The sequence below is a fragment of the Aphelocoma coerulescens genome, chromosome 1 (genome assembly GCF_041296385.1).
Source record: "Aphelocoma coerulescens isolate FSJ_1873_10779 chromosome 1, UR_Acoe_1.0, whole genome shotgun sequence".
Taxonomy (NCBI): Eukaryota; Metazoa; Chordata; class Aves; order Passeriformes; family Corvidae; genus Aphelocoma; species Aphelocoma coerulescens.
In genome coordinates this window covers 11297196-11317241 of record NC_091013.1, presented here as the reverse complement: position 1 = coordinate 11317241, position 20046 = coordinate 11297196, and the positions used below count along the sequence as shown (strand labels likewise).

The 20046-nt window shown below is 42.1% G+C and overlaps 1 protein-coding gene across 2 annotated transcripts; it reads right to left on the bottom strand.

Moving 5' to 3' along the window:
- Positions 1 to 17021: 17021 nt before the first annotated feature.
- Positions 17022 to 19645, bottom strand: NR0B1 (nuclear receptor subfamily 0 group B member 1). 2 transcript variants are annotated; one of them, XM_069028503.1, is made up of 3 exons: positions 18973 to 19645; positions 17323 to 17415; positions 17022 to 17234 (listed from the first exon to the last, which is right to left on the bottom strand). In XM_069028503.1, the coding sequence occupies exons 1-3, from the start codon at positions 19532 to 19534 to the stop codon at positions 17215 to 17217; spliced, it is 675 nt and encodes a 224-aa protein (XP_068884604.1). In that variant the 5' UTR covers positions 19535 to 19645; the 3' UTR covers positions 17022 to 17214. The 2 variants fall into 2 exon arrangements, with proteins under 2 accessions (XP_068884604.1, XP_068884594.1); XM_069028493.1 differs by having other exon boundaries at positions 17022 to 17415.
- Between the last annotated feature and the right edge of the window lie 401 nt (positions 19646 to 20046).

Genomic DNA, 20046 nt, shown 5'->3' with positions numbered 1-20046 from the left:
CTGCTCCTGTGTGGGTCCCCCACAGGGTCACAAGTCTTACCAGGAAACCTACCAGGAGTCTGTTCCATCACAGGCCTCCCACAAGTTCACAGCCTCCTCTCAGGCATCCACCTGCTCCAGCCTGGGTCTCCTCCCTTGGCTGCAGGAGCACAGCTGCTTCACCATGGGCTGCACCCTGGGCTGCAGGGGAATCTCGGCTACAATGCCTGGAGCACCTCCTGCCCCTCCTTCTCCGCTGACCTTGGTGTCAGAGTTGTTCCTCTCACATACTCTCACTCCTTTCTTCTCTGCCTGCAGTTACACCTGCATAATAACTACTTTTTTCCCTTCTCAAATATGTTATCACAGAGGCATTACCAACATTCCTGATGGACTCAGCCTTGGCCAGAAGCAGGTCCATCCTGGAGCCATCTGGCATTGGCTCTGCTGGACACAGAGGAAGCTTCTGGAAGCTTCTCTCAGAAGCCACCCCTGTAGCCCCTCCGTTACCAAACCTGGCCATGCAAATCTCGTGAAATGGGCATAACAAATATCAAAGGAACTTTAATTTTCCTTTTCCTTGGTATGGCCCCAAAATTAGAACCAAGGGAGGGAAATAGTCTCTATGACCAATGAGTACCTGACATGTTGGCTTTTCCAACACAGATTTAGTAAAGCATTAATATAACCAACCAACAGCAGGTTTGGTTCTGTTTGGTTTTCCCCACCAGTGTCAGGACAGAATCCAGGCTCCAGAACTGCAGCAAAACCTGCTTGTGGCAGAAGGTAAGACACAGCAGGGTCAAAGAGCAAGCCTACATAGGAGTAGAGCAACACAGAAGTGTACTGAAGACCTATTATTCACACTATTGGCCTAAAAGATATTTTACTTTTAAATAGCTCTTGCCTAGTCCCATAAACTGCATGCCCACAAGCAGGTGAGCTCACCTCCCAGCTTAGTTTCATCTGAAGGGAATCCACTCCTGCTGTTCAAGACTATTCCATGGTGTGAGCCAAGGCATGGTAAATGGGAGTGACTGGAAAATTCCCTTTCAAAGGTAAATTCCCAATCCAAGTGATGCTGCTAAAGATGACTACTCTTATACCATGTGAAGGCACTGGAGCACTTTGATAAAGCCTGTTTTTAAAACAGGACTGCACATCCAGCACCATATTGAGAGAAATAAGAGATTTTTTAGGTGCAAAGCAAAATTACTTGTTTCTTGAAATATCACTTCAAAAACTGCAGATATTTTAAACTAGTCTGAGGATGGATTGGGGGTGGACTTTGTTTGGGTAGGGTATATATTCTTATATAGATATATTTTCATATATATATGAATTCCAGATACCTAATTTAATTCTCCTTTAGGCCTAAAAAATACAGGAGCTCTGAGTGAAATAATTATGTCTATGTGTTCCCTGACTCAAGTCACTTCTCTTGGTTCCAATTTTACCATTACTACACATTTTTAAAAATTAATACTCAGAACAAAACCTCAAAAGCAGGTCCTAAATTTTTTCCATTATTGATTTTTACATTAAAAAACTTGGAAGAAAAGAAAACAATATACCTACATAACCACAAAAGTTATAACTCTATTGTCATTATCTTCTTGTATTTAATTTTGAAGGAAATAAATTTTACACAAGTTACACTGCTGAAGGGAAAAGAATATGAGCTTGTAAGAACTTTTATTTTTGTTTTGAATTAATATACCTTAAACGTCAGTAAACATTCTAATGAAATAGCAGCTGAAGCAGTAGTTCATAAAGTTAATATGCATCAAATGACAAACAGGAGATGATCTGTTGAAAGGTTGATCCATAAAGTTTGTATGCATAATTCAAATGATGTTTAGCAATTCATATATCTCAGTTATAGCCCCTTTTTATTGCCAAGTCACAGATTGTATTTGTTCAAGTAATAATATCACTTTCTTTCATGGCAAAGTTTAAACAATTCAGATGTCAAGTATTTGATCTGCCCATGAGTGTTTTAGAAATGGGGGGCAGGGCTGGGGGGGGGGGGGTAAATATAGCAAAGATTTTACTGAATACAAAGACAACAGAGCAACTTGTCACATTCTTCTTTTTTTTTTTTTTGGCAATATAACATCAACATAACTTCAGCTCCTGGAGAGAGGCTTGTACTAAAACTGAGAAGTATTTCAGTTTTCAAGTTGATTACTTGAACATTACTGAGACATAAATGCCTGCAGTTTAAGCTTTGAATAATGAGACTACTGTCTATAGAAAAAGACTTGGAAAGGGCTGAGATATAGAGCATTTGTATGTGGTATAGAAAGAATTTATATTTAGTAATTGAGAAGGAGTCTGACATATTCTGCTGACATATTTGCATTTGATATCCAAATAGGGGCAAATTGTTTTTCTTAATACAAAAAATCTTGAGCTTTAGTCCTTTCAGCCTAAGATTTATAACGTGGGCACAAAGTGACTCTGGCCCTTGAGTCTTCAAGAACAGTCAGCAGCAAAAATGGCACAGCAGTGTAACAGTGACAGGTATCACAGAATGATAAGTTCCCATTATATATCTGAGAACATGGAGGGATTCATAAACAAGGGGGGGGGTGAAAGTAGAAAAGGAAGAGGCATACATCAGATTATTACACAGTCATGCAGTTCTCTGCTAGCTGGTGTAAGAGGTGCACTGAAATTAGGTATGTATAGAATTTAGATTTCACTAATATTTTTTTTCTTTTTTTTAAAATCAATTGTGCAGTTAAATAGAAAAGAGCACAGTCAGATGGATTTTGAAGAGTCAGTATAAAGGTGGTTATTATTGTTTAAGTATTAATGTGCCATGGGAAACCCTACCACCACAGGTTTTGAACTGAACAATTTCTCTTACTCTGGGACTTTGAGGAGTCTCTTCCAAGTTCAAAATGCCTGGGAGAGGCCAATTTAAGGTAATATATTTGCTAACTGAAAAGTTATTAGACAGGAGAGTATATCCAATGGAAAATATTTTCCAAGTGTGTCCAAATATTTCACCTGCCATTAGTGAAAAAAAAAAAGTCTAATGGTAAAGCTGTATAAAATACGGAAATTCTGTTCCACAGAGAATTTCAAATTTTTCTTTGTTTTAAATCCAACACAGAATTTTTTTACACAATCTGTAAAGGAACTCATTTAGGGGAGGAGGGGAAGAATGCTATCTGTCAAGCAAACCTACATCTTGCTACTTTATAGTGATGCACATCAAAGCTCAAATGTAAAGTTAAAAACAAAGTGAGACAAGCAATTTGAAAAAAAATGCATCTCATTTCAGTGCCTTTAAGAAGGATGTTTGACTATAAAAGAATTGATAGATTTCCTTTAAAATAAAATTCCTATCAAATGCACACAATTCCTGAGGCTTTAATACTGATAGAATCACACAATCTCAGACGATTTATTTCTTCTGACTGAGAAGCTGAATCTGAAGAAAGGTAGCCACTAGGGCCCACGTATTAGGAAAAAACCCAAAAGCCTCAGTTGACCACACGCCTGTGCTGCCTATAGAAGCAGAAGACTTCATGCAGCTGGATTGCTGAATGGGCCCCATGGGGACATTGGACTGTGTAGCCCTGAAAAATACTATTGATACACATCATATTTTTGAATATATTCTCCCTCTCTAGAGGCAGGGCATGATTTACATGGTGCTCCAAATTAGGAGGTAAAAAAACCAGAAAAGTATTAAACTTATTTGGAATTCTTTCTGGACACTTTTAGTCACTTGGAATGAAATCCTAGTTATGCTGATTTTGCAGGGAGGCTCCATGATGATTTTTAAGTACTCATGATTTCTTTCACCCGCTACTGTCTATTTCAGCATTGCAAACTCACATTTAGCCTTCTTAGTCATTCAGATTCTCCCCCACTGACAAGAAGAGAATGATTTAATATTGTGAGGATAAGAGTGGAGATCCCAGAGTGTTATATATTTTTTTTCCTTAGATTACTTGCTCTCATTTTCTTGTGATTTTATCCCTTTGTCCTCTTCTATTTGATTTTCTTGCTGAGCATCCATTGTAATAAAGTGCCATGTTCAATGAAGTTGCAGTGAGCAATTTAAATAATAGCAGGCGTAGATGTGTAGGAATTTTGATTGTAATGCACTGCTGTGAAGAACTCATGCATTTATAGTGCAGTATATTTCTGAAACCATTATGGCAATAAGCCAATCAGCTTGAATGTGCCAGGGGCAGTGCTGCAAATGTATAGAGTTGATGGAATTCATTTCAGTCACTTATTCTTGAGGTGGGATTAGAGGAAATTTTGATCAGTTCATGCATCTCCAATTTGGCCTGCAGCTTTGAGCTCTGGCTGCAGCAGAGCTCTCAAGCTGAGCACAGATGGGGCTGGATAGTATCTGGGTGAGAAGCTTCCAAAAAAATCAAAATGCTGCAGTGTGTAGGTGTTGGTAACTCACTAGGCAGCATGCTTCCCTCGGGTCTGCTCCTTACATCCCTGCCTTTCACTGTGTTGGAAAATGCCAGCTTGTTAGAGGTATTTCCTTTGAAAATAAGAGTTAAGATCCAGTTCCTTATCAGTTGAAAATCCTGTTGTATGTTCTTCACTACTAGCCTTGATATTATGTCTAGCTTCCAGCTCAAGCAATTCCATTACATTCTGTCTGCTTTTTCCCATTTCATTTTCAAAAGGAGCAAGGTTAGGACTGCTGTCAATATAAAACAGCTATGACTGCATTTTGCAGGGAATTAGTTGAGGCTGTGTTAGAAGAAAAGGGGGGGTTGTTCTGGGTACTAATCACAACCTACTGCAAAAACTCACTTTTATACATATCTGTTGAGAAAATTTAGGACACTTACTTTGATAGTATAATCTCTATAATCTCTTCAAGTTTTCCCTTATCTTGCAGTTCAAGTCAAGCTTTAGTTTTCAAACTACAGCTTCAGTTGTGCTAGAAGAATTCGGTTAAAAGTTCAAGCACTGCAACTGGGAACACTTTCAGCATGTTATGCAGGTAAACATAACATGACTTACAACTTATGTACTCTATGCAGCACTTGCTCACCCACTGGACACAATGTTGAACAAGAATTTATATGGAATGGTGTGGGGCAGAGTAGAAAAGGTCATTTTTTTTCAGGTGCTTAACAGCATTTCTTACCCATTGGTTTTAACACTACTTTGCAGTCCAGGGTAGGTGTCTCTCAGATCCACTTCTAACACCTTTGCCACTTAGGAAACTCTGTTAAGCTCTTCAAACATGAAGGAGGTTTTCACCGAGTTCTCTCACACCACAACTGTGCAAGGAAGCTGGAGAGTGAGTTTGGTGTTCAGACGCTCTGCTGAAATACCACTGGGGACAGGCGGTGGGCGAAGCGGCACCGTGGCTGTGTGAAATGTCAGTCATGCCATGGGCCAAGTTCTGCTCAACTTGCTTCTCCAGCCTGCAGAAAAATCAGTGAAGTTGCATGAATATATAGCAACAAAGAGCCTCATCTAAGCCTGAATTTGCTCACTGCTTTGTAATTACACAGCGGATTCACATTGTTTACAGGTTAAACATGTTGATCAAGGTGTAGTGAAGGAAGTAAGGGTGACACTGGGAAGTTACATGCAGGAACATTACTTTTATGAAGTGCTTAGGAATCAAAAACTGCCTTTGCACCCATTGACTCACCATCATCACATCTCCTCAGTAACCCGCCCCCAAAACTAACAAATGTAGACAGGATGATAACTGATGTAATTTTCGTGAAAATATCTGTGATCCACCAAAATTTAATCAAGAGATGTTATCATCCTGAACTTCTTCAAAGAAATGCAGAAAAAAAAAAAAAATTGTAGCAGTAGAAGTGCATTTTGAGAGATGGGAGATAAAGGAATCTAACATGTAAATTATATCTGAAGTAGAATGGCCCAAGCAATCATATATTACTAAAATAACGCACATGGGATATCTCCGAAGGCAGGAGCTCAGGATCTCTTTTATTCTTTTACAGCTGAGAGATTTTTTCAGTCTTACTGAGTTTTTGGTCCCTGTAGTTACAAGACAAAATGAACATGTTAGGTTATCTGATAAAAGCTCACCTGCACACCCACAAAAGGGCCCAGAGAGAAAATGGAGCAGAGAGACTCAAAATAACACCCTGTCTAGCCAGCTGCAAGCCCACCCCTGTAGCCACAAACCCAGAGGAGCACAGAGGGACAACATCAGCCAGGGGGGAAATCCCAGTTCAAGATTAAAAGGGAAAAGAATCCTGTCTGGCCCTTACGCAGGGCTGTCCCAGCAAAACCTCAGTCCCAGTGTCCAGGTGTGAAACCTGTCACCATGAGTCACTGGGAGCAACTCTCTGAAGCATCTTTTGGACTAAGGATGGTTCCTTTCTAGGGGTGGGATACATCACGGGGTGCAGGGGAAGAACGTTGTAGGATTGCACAGGATTTTCTATGGGATTCTTAGGGATGATGCAAAGATGAGAGGGTTTTGAGGAGTTTGAGAGGTGATAAAGGAGCAAAAGGGTCCATTAACACATAAGCATGGTCTGGTCAGTGCAGTTGTCTTGCCTTTGATCATCACAGTCTTCTTGTCTGCTTATTAAAGTCCACCTCCAACCGCTTTGCAGTAAGGGACTTTTCACCCGCTCTGTGTGTGTCCCTGTCTGCCTGCCTGCCTGCCTGTGAATCTGTGGTCCCAGCAGCTGGAGTGGGGCTGCATCCTTGGGAGCTCATATGTCCAGGTGCCCTCAGCTGGGGAGAGTGACCAGCCTTGCTGCCAGCTGGATCCACCTCATGTGTGTGTTCCTGGACTCCCACTGATGGTCTGCTGTCCTGCCCAGCCAGAGAGAGCAGCAGGACAGGGCAGTTGGTGCTGCCTGTGCTTTGGGAATGCCCTGGGTGTCTGTCGACGACCTGCACTGCCTGCTATCTGTATATGTTCCCTGTGCCTGCTGGGAATAATTTTTCAGCCTCATTATCAGTTGGACCTGGGGACACAGAGTGGCAGCAGCCCTGTCTTCCTTGAGCTGCCATATCCAGCATGATACACTTTATCATTATATATTTGGAATTTCCAAATATATAATGACCACCAGTTTTCAACAAGTCTGAGCAGGTCTGCTACTTAGCTTCCTGAATGCAGTCCTTTCCTTTGACAGGACAGATTTCACTTGTCAGAAGAAATGTCTACCCTGAGAGTCCAATGGTCACCATGATAGCCATGAGATTCTCACTTGGTGCTGGCAGCCACAGTGTGCAGATTTAAAACTCCCCATTAAAACTATTCAAATGCATCAATATATCTTAATATACCCTGCCATTTAATTGTTAGATAATGAAATGTCAGACAGTTGAGTTACAAATAGAAGAAGGTCTTTCAAGTTACAGAGTCTAATTTTCAAAATTCCATGTCTAAGAAGTGATTGCTCTTCTAAATTAATAACTAAGCACATTAATGAGGACTTGCCTAGGTACACAAAATTTATATGAATGCATGTGCCTGTGATAGTACTGGAAAGTGTTCAACAAGAATCATACTAATATTCATATGCAAAATATTGCAAGGAAGAAAACTCTTAAAACTAAGGAAAAAATAATCAATAGACAGTCAAAAAACAGATTTTAAGGAAAACTGAAAGATGTCACAGAACAAAATAGCTAAAAATACTGACTTTCATGAGCAGCACTGTAAGTTATGGAAGATGATTATATTCATTCTTGTAGATTACTGAAAAAAAAATCCATAGATGTTTAAAAACCTTAATTGGTGTCTTAGGTTACAATGTAAGATGTAACCAAAAGTATATATTTTATCATCATCTGTTAAAACCAGGTGGGGCAGTGTTCTTTATCTCTTCCATGACACATCCCTGATGACTCCCTCCAGGGGATATCTTCTGTTAATGGGCCATCCTGCCTCACTGCATGACTCATAAAATGACATCATCCATTGTGAGATGCCCCGCCCAGGGGGAGGAACCAAGCATTCCTGCCTGGGTATAATCTGAGCTTTGGAACACCACAGCCAGCCCTTACGTACTGGGTTCCCAGAGGACAAGAGCTACATAACCACCACTGGATGTTCAGAGGAGGGTCAGACCCCTCTACAAGATCACCACTTCACCAGAACCACTTCAAAGAGGATGCAGCCACCACTTAATGGGACTGCTACCACCACCCTGCCCGGCAGGGCGTCAGGTCCTTTCCTGACTGTCAGGTTAAGCCAGTGTTTCTGTACTATTGCCTTGTTACATATACTAGTAAAGAACTGCTATTCCTATTTCTCATAAAATTAGCCCCTTAATTTCAAAATTATAGTAATTCAGAGGGAAGGGGGTTACATTTTCCATTCCAAGGGAGGTTCCTGCCTTCCTTAGCAGACACCTGTCTTTCAAACCAAGACAACTGGCTATTCCAGTCTCAAGAGAGAGAGAAAATAAGCCTGTTGTTGAAAAGTACATGAGCAAGAAAGAAAGCTTTTGATAATGTCAGCATGGATCCCAATCGTTCTTTCACAGGCTTAAGGTGAATATTCATTAGTGTAATCTCCTTGCCTTTTGGGTTGTGCTTTTTTTCACATTTCTCTAAGGAAGTTTCAAAACAGTCTTCAGTTGGGGTTTTTTCTTCTCATTTCTTAGTATGCATATGAACAGCATCTGCTTTCTTCCCTGGCAATAGCAATGATACGGTTCTACTGCCTCAGTTCTAACCAGTTTAATGTGCTGAAAAGCACAGTGTTGCACGATAACAGCAATTCTGCAGAGCAAAATGTTGATGGAAATGGCAGGCTGCTGTTAGAGGCAATGATGGGGTTATGGGAAGCCCAGATTCTCTGTGAAAGGAGTTGGTGAGGGTCTCTGGGAAAATATGGAGCAGCAACATCTGTGTTTCACTAAGCTTTCATGAGAGAAAATGTTCTGGATGTATTTTATTATAGGCTTTTGATGAAACTGAGATGGCACCATTGAATGCTTCCAAGATTAGCAATGTTAACATTTCCTTCACCACATTTGGGAACTGCTTTTGACAGAGTATGGCATAGCAGACACAGGGAGACCTGCTGTGTAGCAGATTTTGCCAGGCTCTGTAGCAGCCATCATATGCTCCTTTAATCTTTCTGCCTTCTTTTTATTTTATTTCATTTTTCCTCTTCTCCAGCAAAATTCCTGATGTATAAAAGCCTGTGTTGTTTGTGAAGTAAAAGATCTGCAGAAATTATAATGTTTCACTTTTGATGTAAAGCATTCTTCTTTGGGTGTGTTGCAAACAAGATTAGCCGTTTTCCTTTCATATCCTCTGCATACTAATTCCAGAGGAACTGCTGTGTTACACATGCACTTGGTTCCCTTTCCTTTCTTTGTTTAAGACAGCTTAAACAAGTAAATTAAAATCCACTGTAAAGTGGAACTTATTTGCCCCAAGAAAACATAATAATGGTCATTGAGACAATGGCATGTGCTGATGATGCAATGAGCTGCATTTCATAGACTCAGGGCAATTAGGCACTGAAAACTACCCATCCACCAAGCTCATCCACCCACACTGACAGTTTAAGAACAGTCCCTATAGGGAATTTCTAAGTGTTTTAAACAGTCTTATTTTTAAATTTCACAAGAGTCAAGACCACCTTGAAAAACGAAAATCCAAGAGATATTTCAGATATAACTGCATATAACATCCAATACTACAACCATGAGGTTAGAAAAGTATAAATACAATTTGTATCTATGCACAATGTTTAGAACTGAAGCTGGAAAACATGCTTTAACTGTGGTTATTGACTATCAGAAAGTGCTAAAGAGATATAAAATAAGCGTTTTTTAAAATGTCTATAAAGGGTCCATTGTGCTATTTAAAAAATGATTACATGATAGTGTAAATGGATCGTAGAGGACTATAATTCATAATTTGTATTTTTTTCCTATTCCAGTAGAAAATCTGTGAGTTGCAGTTCAGGAAAGATGTTGACAAAATGGGTGTGTAAAGGAGGTAAGAGGTCTAGGGAACATGGGCAATTGAAAGAATCCACGTGAGTAGCTTTCCACAAATTGTAGGATTAACAGCCTTCAAATATGTGAGACTTTTCTGCCACAAAGTTTGTCCATGTGGCTGGTGAATAAGTTAAGAAAAATGGAGATTATGCTACACTATAGAAGGGTCAGCTCAGATGCCTGGAAAACTTTAGAATTTCAAGGGTAGTGACACAAAAATAGACTGAATTGAGGTGTCATAGAGTTCCCATCACTAAAATGTTTAAAGACAGATTAGACAAGCTCTTGCCATGTATGACACAGTGTACAATTCATCCTGTCAGGACAGGAGGATGGATTAGATGATCACATGAAATCCCTTCCAGCCATATGACTATGTAGAAGAACAGAATATACACCCACTGTAATTTATAGCCTGTTTCAGCTTTACTGCTTCTCTTCATATTTTTTTTCTTGTCACCTTTACTGTTCTATAATAAAATTACTGATGGGAAAAGGGGTTCTTTGCTGAATCACTTCTATGGTTTATATTAAGGAAACATTGGGACCATAGCAACTCCAAGAATACTAGACTCTTTGGGAGCCAGGCAAAACTAAGTAAGCAGTGCCTCCTTCATGCTATCAGTAATTGCTTTATGGTTAAAAGGGCTCTAGGTTTGTCCCATAGAAAAGGTAGAAAATACTTTCAGATATTTGTCTCAACGTGCAAGATAGTGACAAGGAGGGAAAGACATGGATAACAGAAACATGATTTTCTCAGTAAAAGGGAGAAAAGAAGTTATCTGCAACTTCCACAATGCAGCTGGAGTAAGCAGGGAAAGATGCAGTGTGTGTAGTTGTCCAGAACAACCTAACTGGAAGGAGCCCCAGCTTCTTTCAGCCCACATATCTGATGTACATCCTATAAAAACCGAAGCACCGTGAGGGAGGGAGGAAGAGAACTGACAGAGGCTCAGTGCAAGCACCACATTGGTTTCATCCCAGAGCAGACCTGGACTGCAGCTTGGGTGTGCCTCTGGTCACAGGAGGGCACACTTCTAATTGAGCTGGACTCTTAAAGTCTAAGCTCTTTCTGAGCATGATTTCTAGAGAGAATAACTAGTTCCAGCTGATGGCCATTAAGTGTCTTAGAGTTCAGCTGTATGATGCACCTTAATTCAAAGTGTTAACTGGGCTGTGATAATTTGACCACAGGAAATGTCAGTGAAAGTTTTCTCTTCACAACTAAAAATCTCAGAAATTATAGAAAGGACCTGTTGAGGATCAGTTTAAAGGTGGTAACTTCTTGAGTTTTGGTACTTCTTTATCAAAAGCCACTCAGGCATCATTCTTACCTCCCTCAATTTCTGCACAGATTAGTGTGTCTGGAAATCAGCTAGAAATAACTTATAAATTACGAGTCATAAATGCTATCTCAGCCATTTCATCGTTTGGGAAGTTTTCGGTTCAGATGAGCTCAGATCCCACCTGAAATAGGATTTTTTTCTCTTTACCTTGTTTGAGAGTCAGTTAATTGAGAAGCAGGATTTCCACCTAATTATTCTGGGCATTAGAAATGCAACACCCCTCCTCATCTTTCTGGAAGTTCTTCTTAAAAATCTCCTCCAGCTCTGGTTCTTCAGGACACAAAAGTCCTTGACAAGAAGCAGTACACTGGATGCTGTACAATGTTGCTGCCTGCTAAGTTGCAACATTTTGAAGGCAGAGTCATCTATTCCTGTATCTTCCTGACCTGGTAAAGATAGCATGGAAAATGGAAAAAAAAAAAATGTAAACCCCCTATAATAACAACGATAAAACCCCTTTGTTCCAGTACTGATTGTTTTGGTCATTTGATCAGTCAAGCCTATCTGCTCATTCCAGTTTCAAAGAGAAAAAATAAACTGGATTGTCTCTTTCTTTGAAAAATGGATTCATTTTCTTCAGCTAGTTCTGACTTAGAGATAGCAGATATTAGTTTTATACATAAAACTTGGAGCAGCAGGCCTGCTCCGAGGGTGAACATAGTTACATGTACAAAAGCTTTTTTCTAAACACCTCTCTACTCTTGCAGGCTTTACTGACTGTCTTGTTATTTCTATTAACCCAGTTCCACAAGAAGAAGAGAATATGAATTGCCCTGCTACATTTTGCCATGTATATGTGTTTGGATACATGCATATGTGAGAAGCTACAATACGGTCTCAGCTGGGAGAAGATGGTTGATGGTTTGGAAGAAGTGAGGGTGACTCCAAAGTTTCATTTTACCAAATTGTAGTGATCGACAGTACAGTACAGTGTATAACTTGAATCCAGCCTTATTCTGCAAAGTACAAATCCATGATGCCACCCTAAAATAGGGATGCTGGGATCAAAAGGAACCTGGAGGTCTTTGTGCCTCTCCATCCTCTCCAGACACAGCCCAGATGCCCCAACTAGGCTGGATGTTAAGTTTTCAGTTTAGTTTCAGCAAGGTGAAATTAACCCCATATGACAAAACATTGAGTGATTCTATACAATTAAAGGACAGGCTCTTTTTTTCTGGACCTGAAATTAGTGTAATTTCCCTTATATAAAATAAGTAAATAACATACGTACACACAGAAGAAAAAGGGTCTTTGTATCATTTCTGCTTGCATAACACTTGTGTGGTTATTTACCTACATCTAGGCATGTTGTGAATATGTAAATGAAGCTGGGGCAATTTCATTACTGACACAAGCAGTGAAATGGCTACCCATTCCTATCAACAATGTGATTTATGTCAACAACGTGAATGATTCGTGGATTTGCATAGAGCTAACAAGTTATAGCCCTGTGACCTCACAGAGCTTGTAGATTTAGGAATATTTTTCTCAAAGTTCCTCTGACAGTCTCTAGTTCTCTCAGCTGTTGAATCTTATTCATGTACACTTCAGATTTAAAATACTACTCTTCCATAATTTAAAATAAATATTAGGAGCCCTAAGACAATATGTGTGTTCAAATCTCAAGCTGTAGCTTGAAATTTCAAAATTTTTGATATAATATTTGCTTACACTGTTCAGGACTTTTTTTCAGTAAATTAAAAACTGATCACCAACTGGTTTTCTGACATTTTATTTTACTTTATTTTTATTATTTGCCATATATTGCAATGCCCAGAAGGTCCACTAGAGGAATAAGTTCTCTCTGAAAAGAGATTAAAGTGACTGACAGTACCATAATTTCAAGCCAGTATATGAGGCCAATTCAAAACATGAAAATTTAAGTTGCAGAATCCCAACTTTGGTAGGAATGTTATTACTCATTAGCAATTAACAACGTTCACAGTCTACCCACAACAGCAAAATGCTGCAAAGTTTAAAGCAAACTATTAGAAAGGTTACCAAAACAAAGGTTATAAATTAAACTTGGAAAAGTAAGATTATAAATAAATGCTATGTTTTTCCTTATCTAAAAGAAACACTCAAATAACTGGAAATGCAAGTTCAAATTATCCTCTTTCCGATCTCTGCAGAGAAAAGGACATTGCAAGGCTACTTTGCCACATGGTACTTTGTGATTAGAAGCCCTTCTGGAGTGGCAGTCCTGACCAGGAGCAATGGGAACCTCTGCAGAGGTGAGTGGGAATGGCTCTTTGTACAGCACTGCTTCTGCCTCAGACACTCACTGTGGGGATCGCAGGATTAAATTGCTTGGGAGGCTGCTCTTAGCTAAAATGTCTCTAACACCCTGGAGGGCTGAAAAAAATGGTACTCCTGAGGAGATTCATGCCCGGAATGACAGGGATAGAGAGCAAACAGAGAAAATGCTAAAATGTCCTCAGAAGCCATGTCAATATCTGATCTGAAAAGTAGTCTTTAGGACTACTTTTAGGAACATTTAGGAACATGCTGACATTTATGAACATGAGGAGAAATTCTGTGCTGCACGTGACAGTGCAGAGCTCCCAGCACAATGCAGAGATCCCAGCACAGTGCAGAGCTCCCAGCATTGCTCAGCAGCAGGCAGGCCTGGAGGCTTTTGTCTGCAGGAGTCAAAAGCAGGCAGCTGACAGAGCTCTCACATGTTACCTGAGGCTGTAGGTGGGTCTTGAACTGCCCCCTTTCCTCTCATAAAGGCTACATTACCAAGAAGCATCCTTTAATGGCCACTTTCCTTTTGCCCCTGCCTCCCTGAGGCCTCCAGCAGGTTGTCCTACCCCTGCTGCTCAGGATATCCAGAAAGACCACTCCCTTGTGTCACAGCAGTGGCCATGGCCATCTGAGGCTATCTGAGCCAGAGCTCACCCACCCTGCACAGGACAGAAAAGGATCTAGTTCAGTACTTCTCCTACCCAGTAAAAAAAATGTGCTGTAGAGCACCCAGGGCCAAAGATCTGGAGCAACCGAGAGGTTTTGCTTAATTCTGCGAGCACTGTATGTTGTTGAAGGCTGAGCAGCTCACTCTTCACACCTGCACAGATGCCATTATGGCCCCTTCTGCAGCAGCAGCAGTGGAGAGAACAGGCCACCTGTCCCAGCAGGTCAGTGAGGATGCCTGTGTCCTCTTCAGTGTCAGCTTCTGCAAATTTTCTGGACTTGACAGAAGGATCCTCCCACAGCAACCTTTTGGCTGAGTCTCTGGCTTGTTTTGTGAGCTACAATCTCTCTCCAACTCCTTCTACTCAGCTCTTGGCACACTGTCCCCACACTAAAATCAGACCCTTCTCTACTGCATTCCAGAACCACATCCAACTCTTCTCTTCCGTTCTTGCATAGTTCTCCCAAGTCTTTAGCTTGGTTCCTCCTACAAATCACTTTTTAATGTCTTGCTGTGTCATTCCTCTTCCTTTGGCCTACGAAGGGACACTATTTTTTTGCCAGTTCTCTACAAAAGCCTTGACAAATTTGTTTTCCCATTCAGATTTCCTACTTACTGTTCCCAGGTGCTTCCATTAGAATAGACAACAGCCAAATGACTAACAGTATTGCTGGTCCAAGAGAGATATTATAAAGTACAGTTCAAGGTAGATTTGAAGTGCACATTTTTCATGACAGCTTCAGGAAATTAAGCAGAATATAGAATTTGTTGAGACATCAAAGCTGGGAATGTAAGCAGGTACCCCTCAGTCATGAAAACTACAGTATTTAGTGGCACAATAGACCCACGCTGTCTCAAGGTGACTGTTCAGCTGAAAATACTGGCCTGTAACCAAGGCTGAGCTATTACAATTAATTGTTAGGAGTACTGCCAACAAGTCTCTTCTGCCACTTAGCAGAGAAGTCTGAACACTACTGTGAGTATTAATGAATTCTGTGTGGCAATAAAGTTGTTTTAATCTGAGGCTGTTGGAGTTCTTTTTAGTCCTTACCCAAGATTCATCGTCTGCCACTAACCACTATTTAAATGTTTCAGCGTCATGCTTTGTGCTTTTGTGGAAACAGGTTTCTTTGTCAGGTATCCTTGAGAGCTAACTACTGTGAGCTCATATGCAGAGGGAAATAGATATACATATTTATGTTAACAGAGATATTAGGTAAGCTCAAAAACTATTGTAAACTCACAGACTATTTACACGTGCACAATAAATATTATCCATATGTAGATGTTTGTTATAGGTGTGCATATGCATGTATGTGTACATATAAAAGGACCAAGCTAATAGAAAAACAAAACCTGCTCTCTTATGGTCTGAACTGGTCTGAAGTCTGGACTGGTAGGTAAGATCACTTTATGTACATATTTTTTTCTTTTGAATTTTTGGGAAGCTCCACATGGTATACAAGCCTAGACACAGTTATGTGAGCACCAGAACACTGTACATTTATGGACCACCATTGGTTTTTGGGATGATTGTGTTTCTTACTTGGTTTTGTTTCCTCGGCGACAGTGTCAAATCCATGAGGAGATTCTTATTGCCATGGTAATACAAATCTCAGTGATATTTATGAATGAACTTGTACACCTAGGAATGTTTGGCTACTTCTCAAACAATTTCCTTTGCTTCCCTTAAGTTCTATCTGGGTAGGTACAAGCCAACAAAAGTGCCTCTGCTCCTTACCTTATTGTAGGACCTGTGATTATCCTCTGTGCAAGGTGGCAGCAAAAGAAAGCTCTTCAAACTCCCTCCTCTCTCCCCTGCACACCTCCTATTAAGGAGAGCAACTCCTTCAACTTTATTAATTGTGTTTCAAAAACCACCTGTTGCTAGTGGTTAATTATGTCTGAACAATACATGGAGTTGCTGATACCTTTTACTTTGGGAACACTGTCACACTTCACTTTCCATTTCTTTACCAATATTCCCCTGAGGAAAAGCTAGAAAATTGCATGCAAAAAAACGAAACCCATTAAACAAATCCCCTTAAATCACTGATTTTCCCTTTCTGATTTTATTTTTAAAACAGGGTATTTTTCCAATGAAAACACAATGACTTTGGGAGAAAGGATCAAGTCCAAGACAAAAAAAAAGTTTAAGCTCAATGCTTAATTAAGACATCATCACATGATCTGACAAACCGTGATGGATGTACCAGTGGTACCTCATGTTTCAGCATAATAATTTTGTTTTTCTACAGGAATAAGTAGTCTGAAGAATCTGACTATTGAAATCCCAGTTAGCAGCTATCTAGAAGAAATGTGTGAAGTCCACCCTGCTAGTTCTCCTGACCCTAACCAGCATTTGCTGTTTGCTTATTTTTAAAAGTGGTTTTTGTTTGCTTGCTGTTTTGGGGAACAGATTTATTTTATTTTCCTGGAGCCCAAAGTATGTTGAATGGAATGTTTTACTGCAAATATTAGAGTTGATGAAGCTACTTTAAGGTTCATTAAGCCTCAAAATACTCCTAATACATCTTGCCCATATGGAAGAAAACCTTAGGTGAATATTTAATAACCTTCATAGACTCTGATTCTGTAAAGTCAATAGTAGTAAGAATTGCAGTAAGACTGTGCTTATTTTGAAAAAGCAGGGATTACTCACCTTGAGAGTACAATATAGTAAATATGTTCTTTATTCAGAGACATGGTAAAAGAATAGCCAGCCAGCTTTGCATATGAACATCCTCTACAACCTTAAAGCTTGTTTTGATGATCGTAACCTTATTCCAAAACCACCGTGTTTAATAAAAATTAATTTCAGAACTTGAAGAATATTTTATTATGGAATACAAAAATACTATCTATGTAAAAACAATAAGTTAGTTTATTTACAATACTTTACACTATGCTGCTCTGTGGCTTCCTTTGCACTGGACTTATTTTCATTATTTTACACACCTTTATAATTTTGCACAAAGCATTTCCAAAAGCATGTCATCCATGTTCACCGCTCCAATGATGGGCCTGAAGAATAATTCAGCAACCACATTAGCATTAATAGATCTTAACAAGGAGAGAACAACATTCAGCTTGGCAAATCTGGCTTCATCACCTCTGTGAATGAGTCTGACATGTTCATTTAGAGCTTGTTGTGCTTCCCTCTGCAGCCCTTCAATGTACTGTGTACACTGCAGTCCAGGTAGATCTGAAAAGAAAAACAAATTCTTTTGTTTACATAATTTTTGTTTATAAAACAACATTATTCTTACAGAACTCCTAACAGCTCACAGATTGTAATTATCACACAAGGAAAGAAGCAAATTAAATTGCTAGAGGACTTCTTGTATGCAAAGTCAACATGCCAAATTTTATTGGGCACGTCAAATTCTTATCATATTGGTGTTCTGGATATTTAGTACTCTTCTTCACAAACCTTAAATATGAATGTTCATCGACATTAACTTAAGTGCTAAACAAATTAGCTGATAAAAACTTTGAAGAATGCTCTCCAAAACACCATTAGAGCGGAGAAGACAATAAAATTAACTTTTTCAGTTTTTCACTTCTACAAAAATGCATTGTTCACATTTAAGGCTTCTCTTGACAACTGTTTCTACTCCAGTTTATAACTGGCAAGAAGTTCTGACTCCAACATACAACAGAAGTTTCCCAATGAACCATAGTAAGGATACTAAAGATGGAAGGTGCAGAATTAGGGCTATATGTGACCACAGAATCATTTTGGATGGAAAAGACCTCCAAGATGAGCGAGTCCAACCATTAACCTAACACTACCAGGTCCACCGCTAAACCATGTTCTTGAGCAACATAGCTATATTTTTGAACACTTTCAGGGATGGTGATTCAACCACTTCCCGGGGCAGCCTCTTCCAAAGCCTGACCACCCTTTCAGAGAATAAATTTTTTTCTACCAGAACAATGCCTCTATCGTTTTGCATTAGACCAGCTTCCAAATTTGCCTTGTGTAACATAAGCTTCACCATTGTAACTTTTTCTCTCTTACCTGTATAGGAAGCAAAGCTACAGGAGCAGGATGATAAATGCAAAGTACTACTGTAGGAACCTAACCATCAATAACAGTTTGGCTGTGGGAGTGCCGGAAGAGCCCTGTCCCACTTTAACAGGGCACTGCCATACTTGGGAAGTGCCATATCCAGCCTGACAGCTACCTTTCAGGCGAGTCACCAACATGATAGTATGTCCCTTGGTAGAGCTGCGTTCATGGGAATCTCCACAAAGAGAAATGGCAAAAAACACCCCGATCATAAGTGCTACACCAAAAGCCAAAACAGCACTTTGTTGCTGGAAGCCCTGAGCCTTCCCTTGCTCCCCGGGGCGCGCAGACCGCCGGGCACGGCACGGGCAGACCCGCTGCCCTCGGGCGGTGGAGTAGAGGTCCCGCCGCTCCCGCTGAGGGAAACGAGCAAGGAGCAGCCGCTGACTCCCAACTTTCCCTAATCAACTGGCAGGCGCTTGGAATTCGCTTTGTTCGTGGAAAGCATCTGTGGAGGGCGCCAGCCCTCAGGACCCCAGACCGAGCCGCTGCCCCTCCTGCCTGCGGCCGGGATCTTGAGGAGGGGGCAGAGGGTGAAACCTTGTTCCGCGTCCCTCTCCTGCAGCACCTTTTCAGCCTGAGGAAAGCCCCGGGTCTGCCCCGCTCCCCTGGGGATACAGGAGGGTCTCTCCGCCCTCCCTGCTGCCCTGTGGCAGAGAGACCCCTCTGCCCCGCCCGGCCACTCACCCGGGTTGAAGAGCACCGTCCCCTTGAGGTAAGCGTACTCTTTGGTGCTGATGTCCAGGGTCCAGCACTTGGCCAGGAAGCTCTTGATAGCCTGGATGTCGCCGGCCGAGGGCAGGTGCGGGCCGTGTTGCGGCCGGCCCGGTGCCGGTGCCCGCGGCGGGGGCTGCTCGCCCTGCTGCCGGGCGGTGAGGATGCGCTGCAGCATGCTGGGCTCCGCGCTCTCCACCGTCTCCAGCTGCACCCGGTCCTGCGCCAGCCCCAGCAGCAGCAGCGGCGCCCAGCAGCTGCGGACCAGCAGCAGCTGCTCCTCCAGCGGCAGCTCCTGGAAGCAGGGCACGTTCTGGACGAAGCGCAGCGTCTTCACCAGCACGGCCGAGGCCGCCTTGCAAGCCACCTGCGGGCTCCGCAGGGCCACCCGCCTCCGCGACCCGCACGGGCAGCCCTGGGGCGCCGGCCCGGCCGGCGGCACCGCCCGCTCCTCGCTGCGGAGGATGCTGTAGAGGATGCTGCTGTGCCGCCGGCCCTCCGCGCAGCAGCGGCAGCAGCGCTCCACGCACGCCATGGTACCCGCGGGTCCGGCGCCCGGGGGCCGGGCTGAGCCGCCTGGGAGGCTCGGCGGGGCGGTCCCTGCCTCCTGGGCCCGCCGACAGACGCGCACTGCTTGCCCTCTGCCTGGCTCTTTAACTTATTTATAGCCGGCGGGGGTGTGTGCCTGTGTCTGGGTGTGTGTGTGCAGCCGCAGGCGCCGTACCGGCGGTTCAAAGGGGCAGACACTCTTTACTGGCTGGAAAAGAGGCGGGGGAGAGGAGGGGGGATGAAAAACAAACCAAACCCTCCTCCTCCTTAGCTGAGACAGCGATACCCGGGGGGAGCCGGCGAGCCGGGCACCTCTGTCCGCAGGCTGCGACGTGATGAGCGGCAAATTGCACTCTACTCGCCCAGCGCGGGGCCACGGGATGCCCCTTCCCGGCCCCACTTTCCGAGGGGGTCTGTCTGATGTTATGCCGGAATGCTCAGAGCAGGGCAGGGCAGGGCAGCTCCCGCTGCTCGCTCGTTTTGCCACCGTAGGGAGCA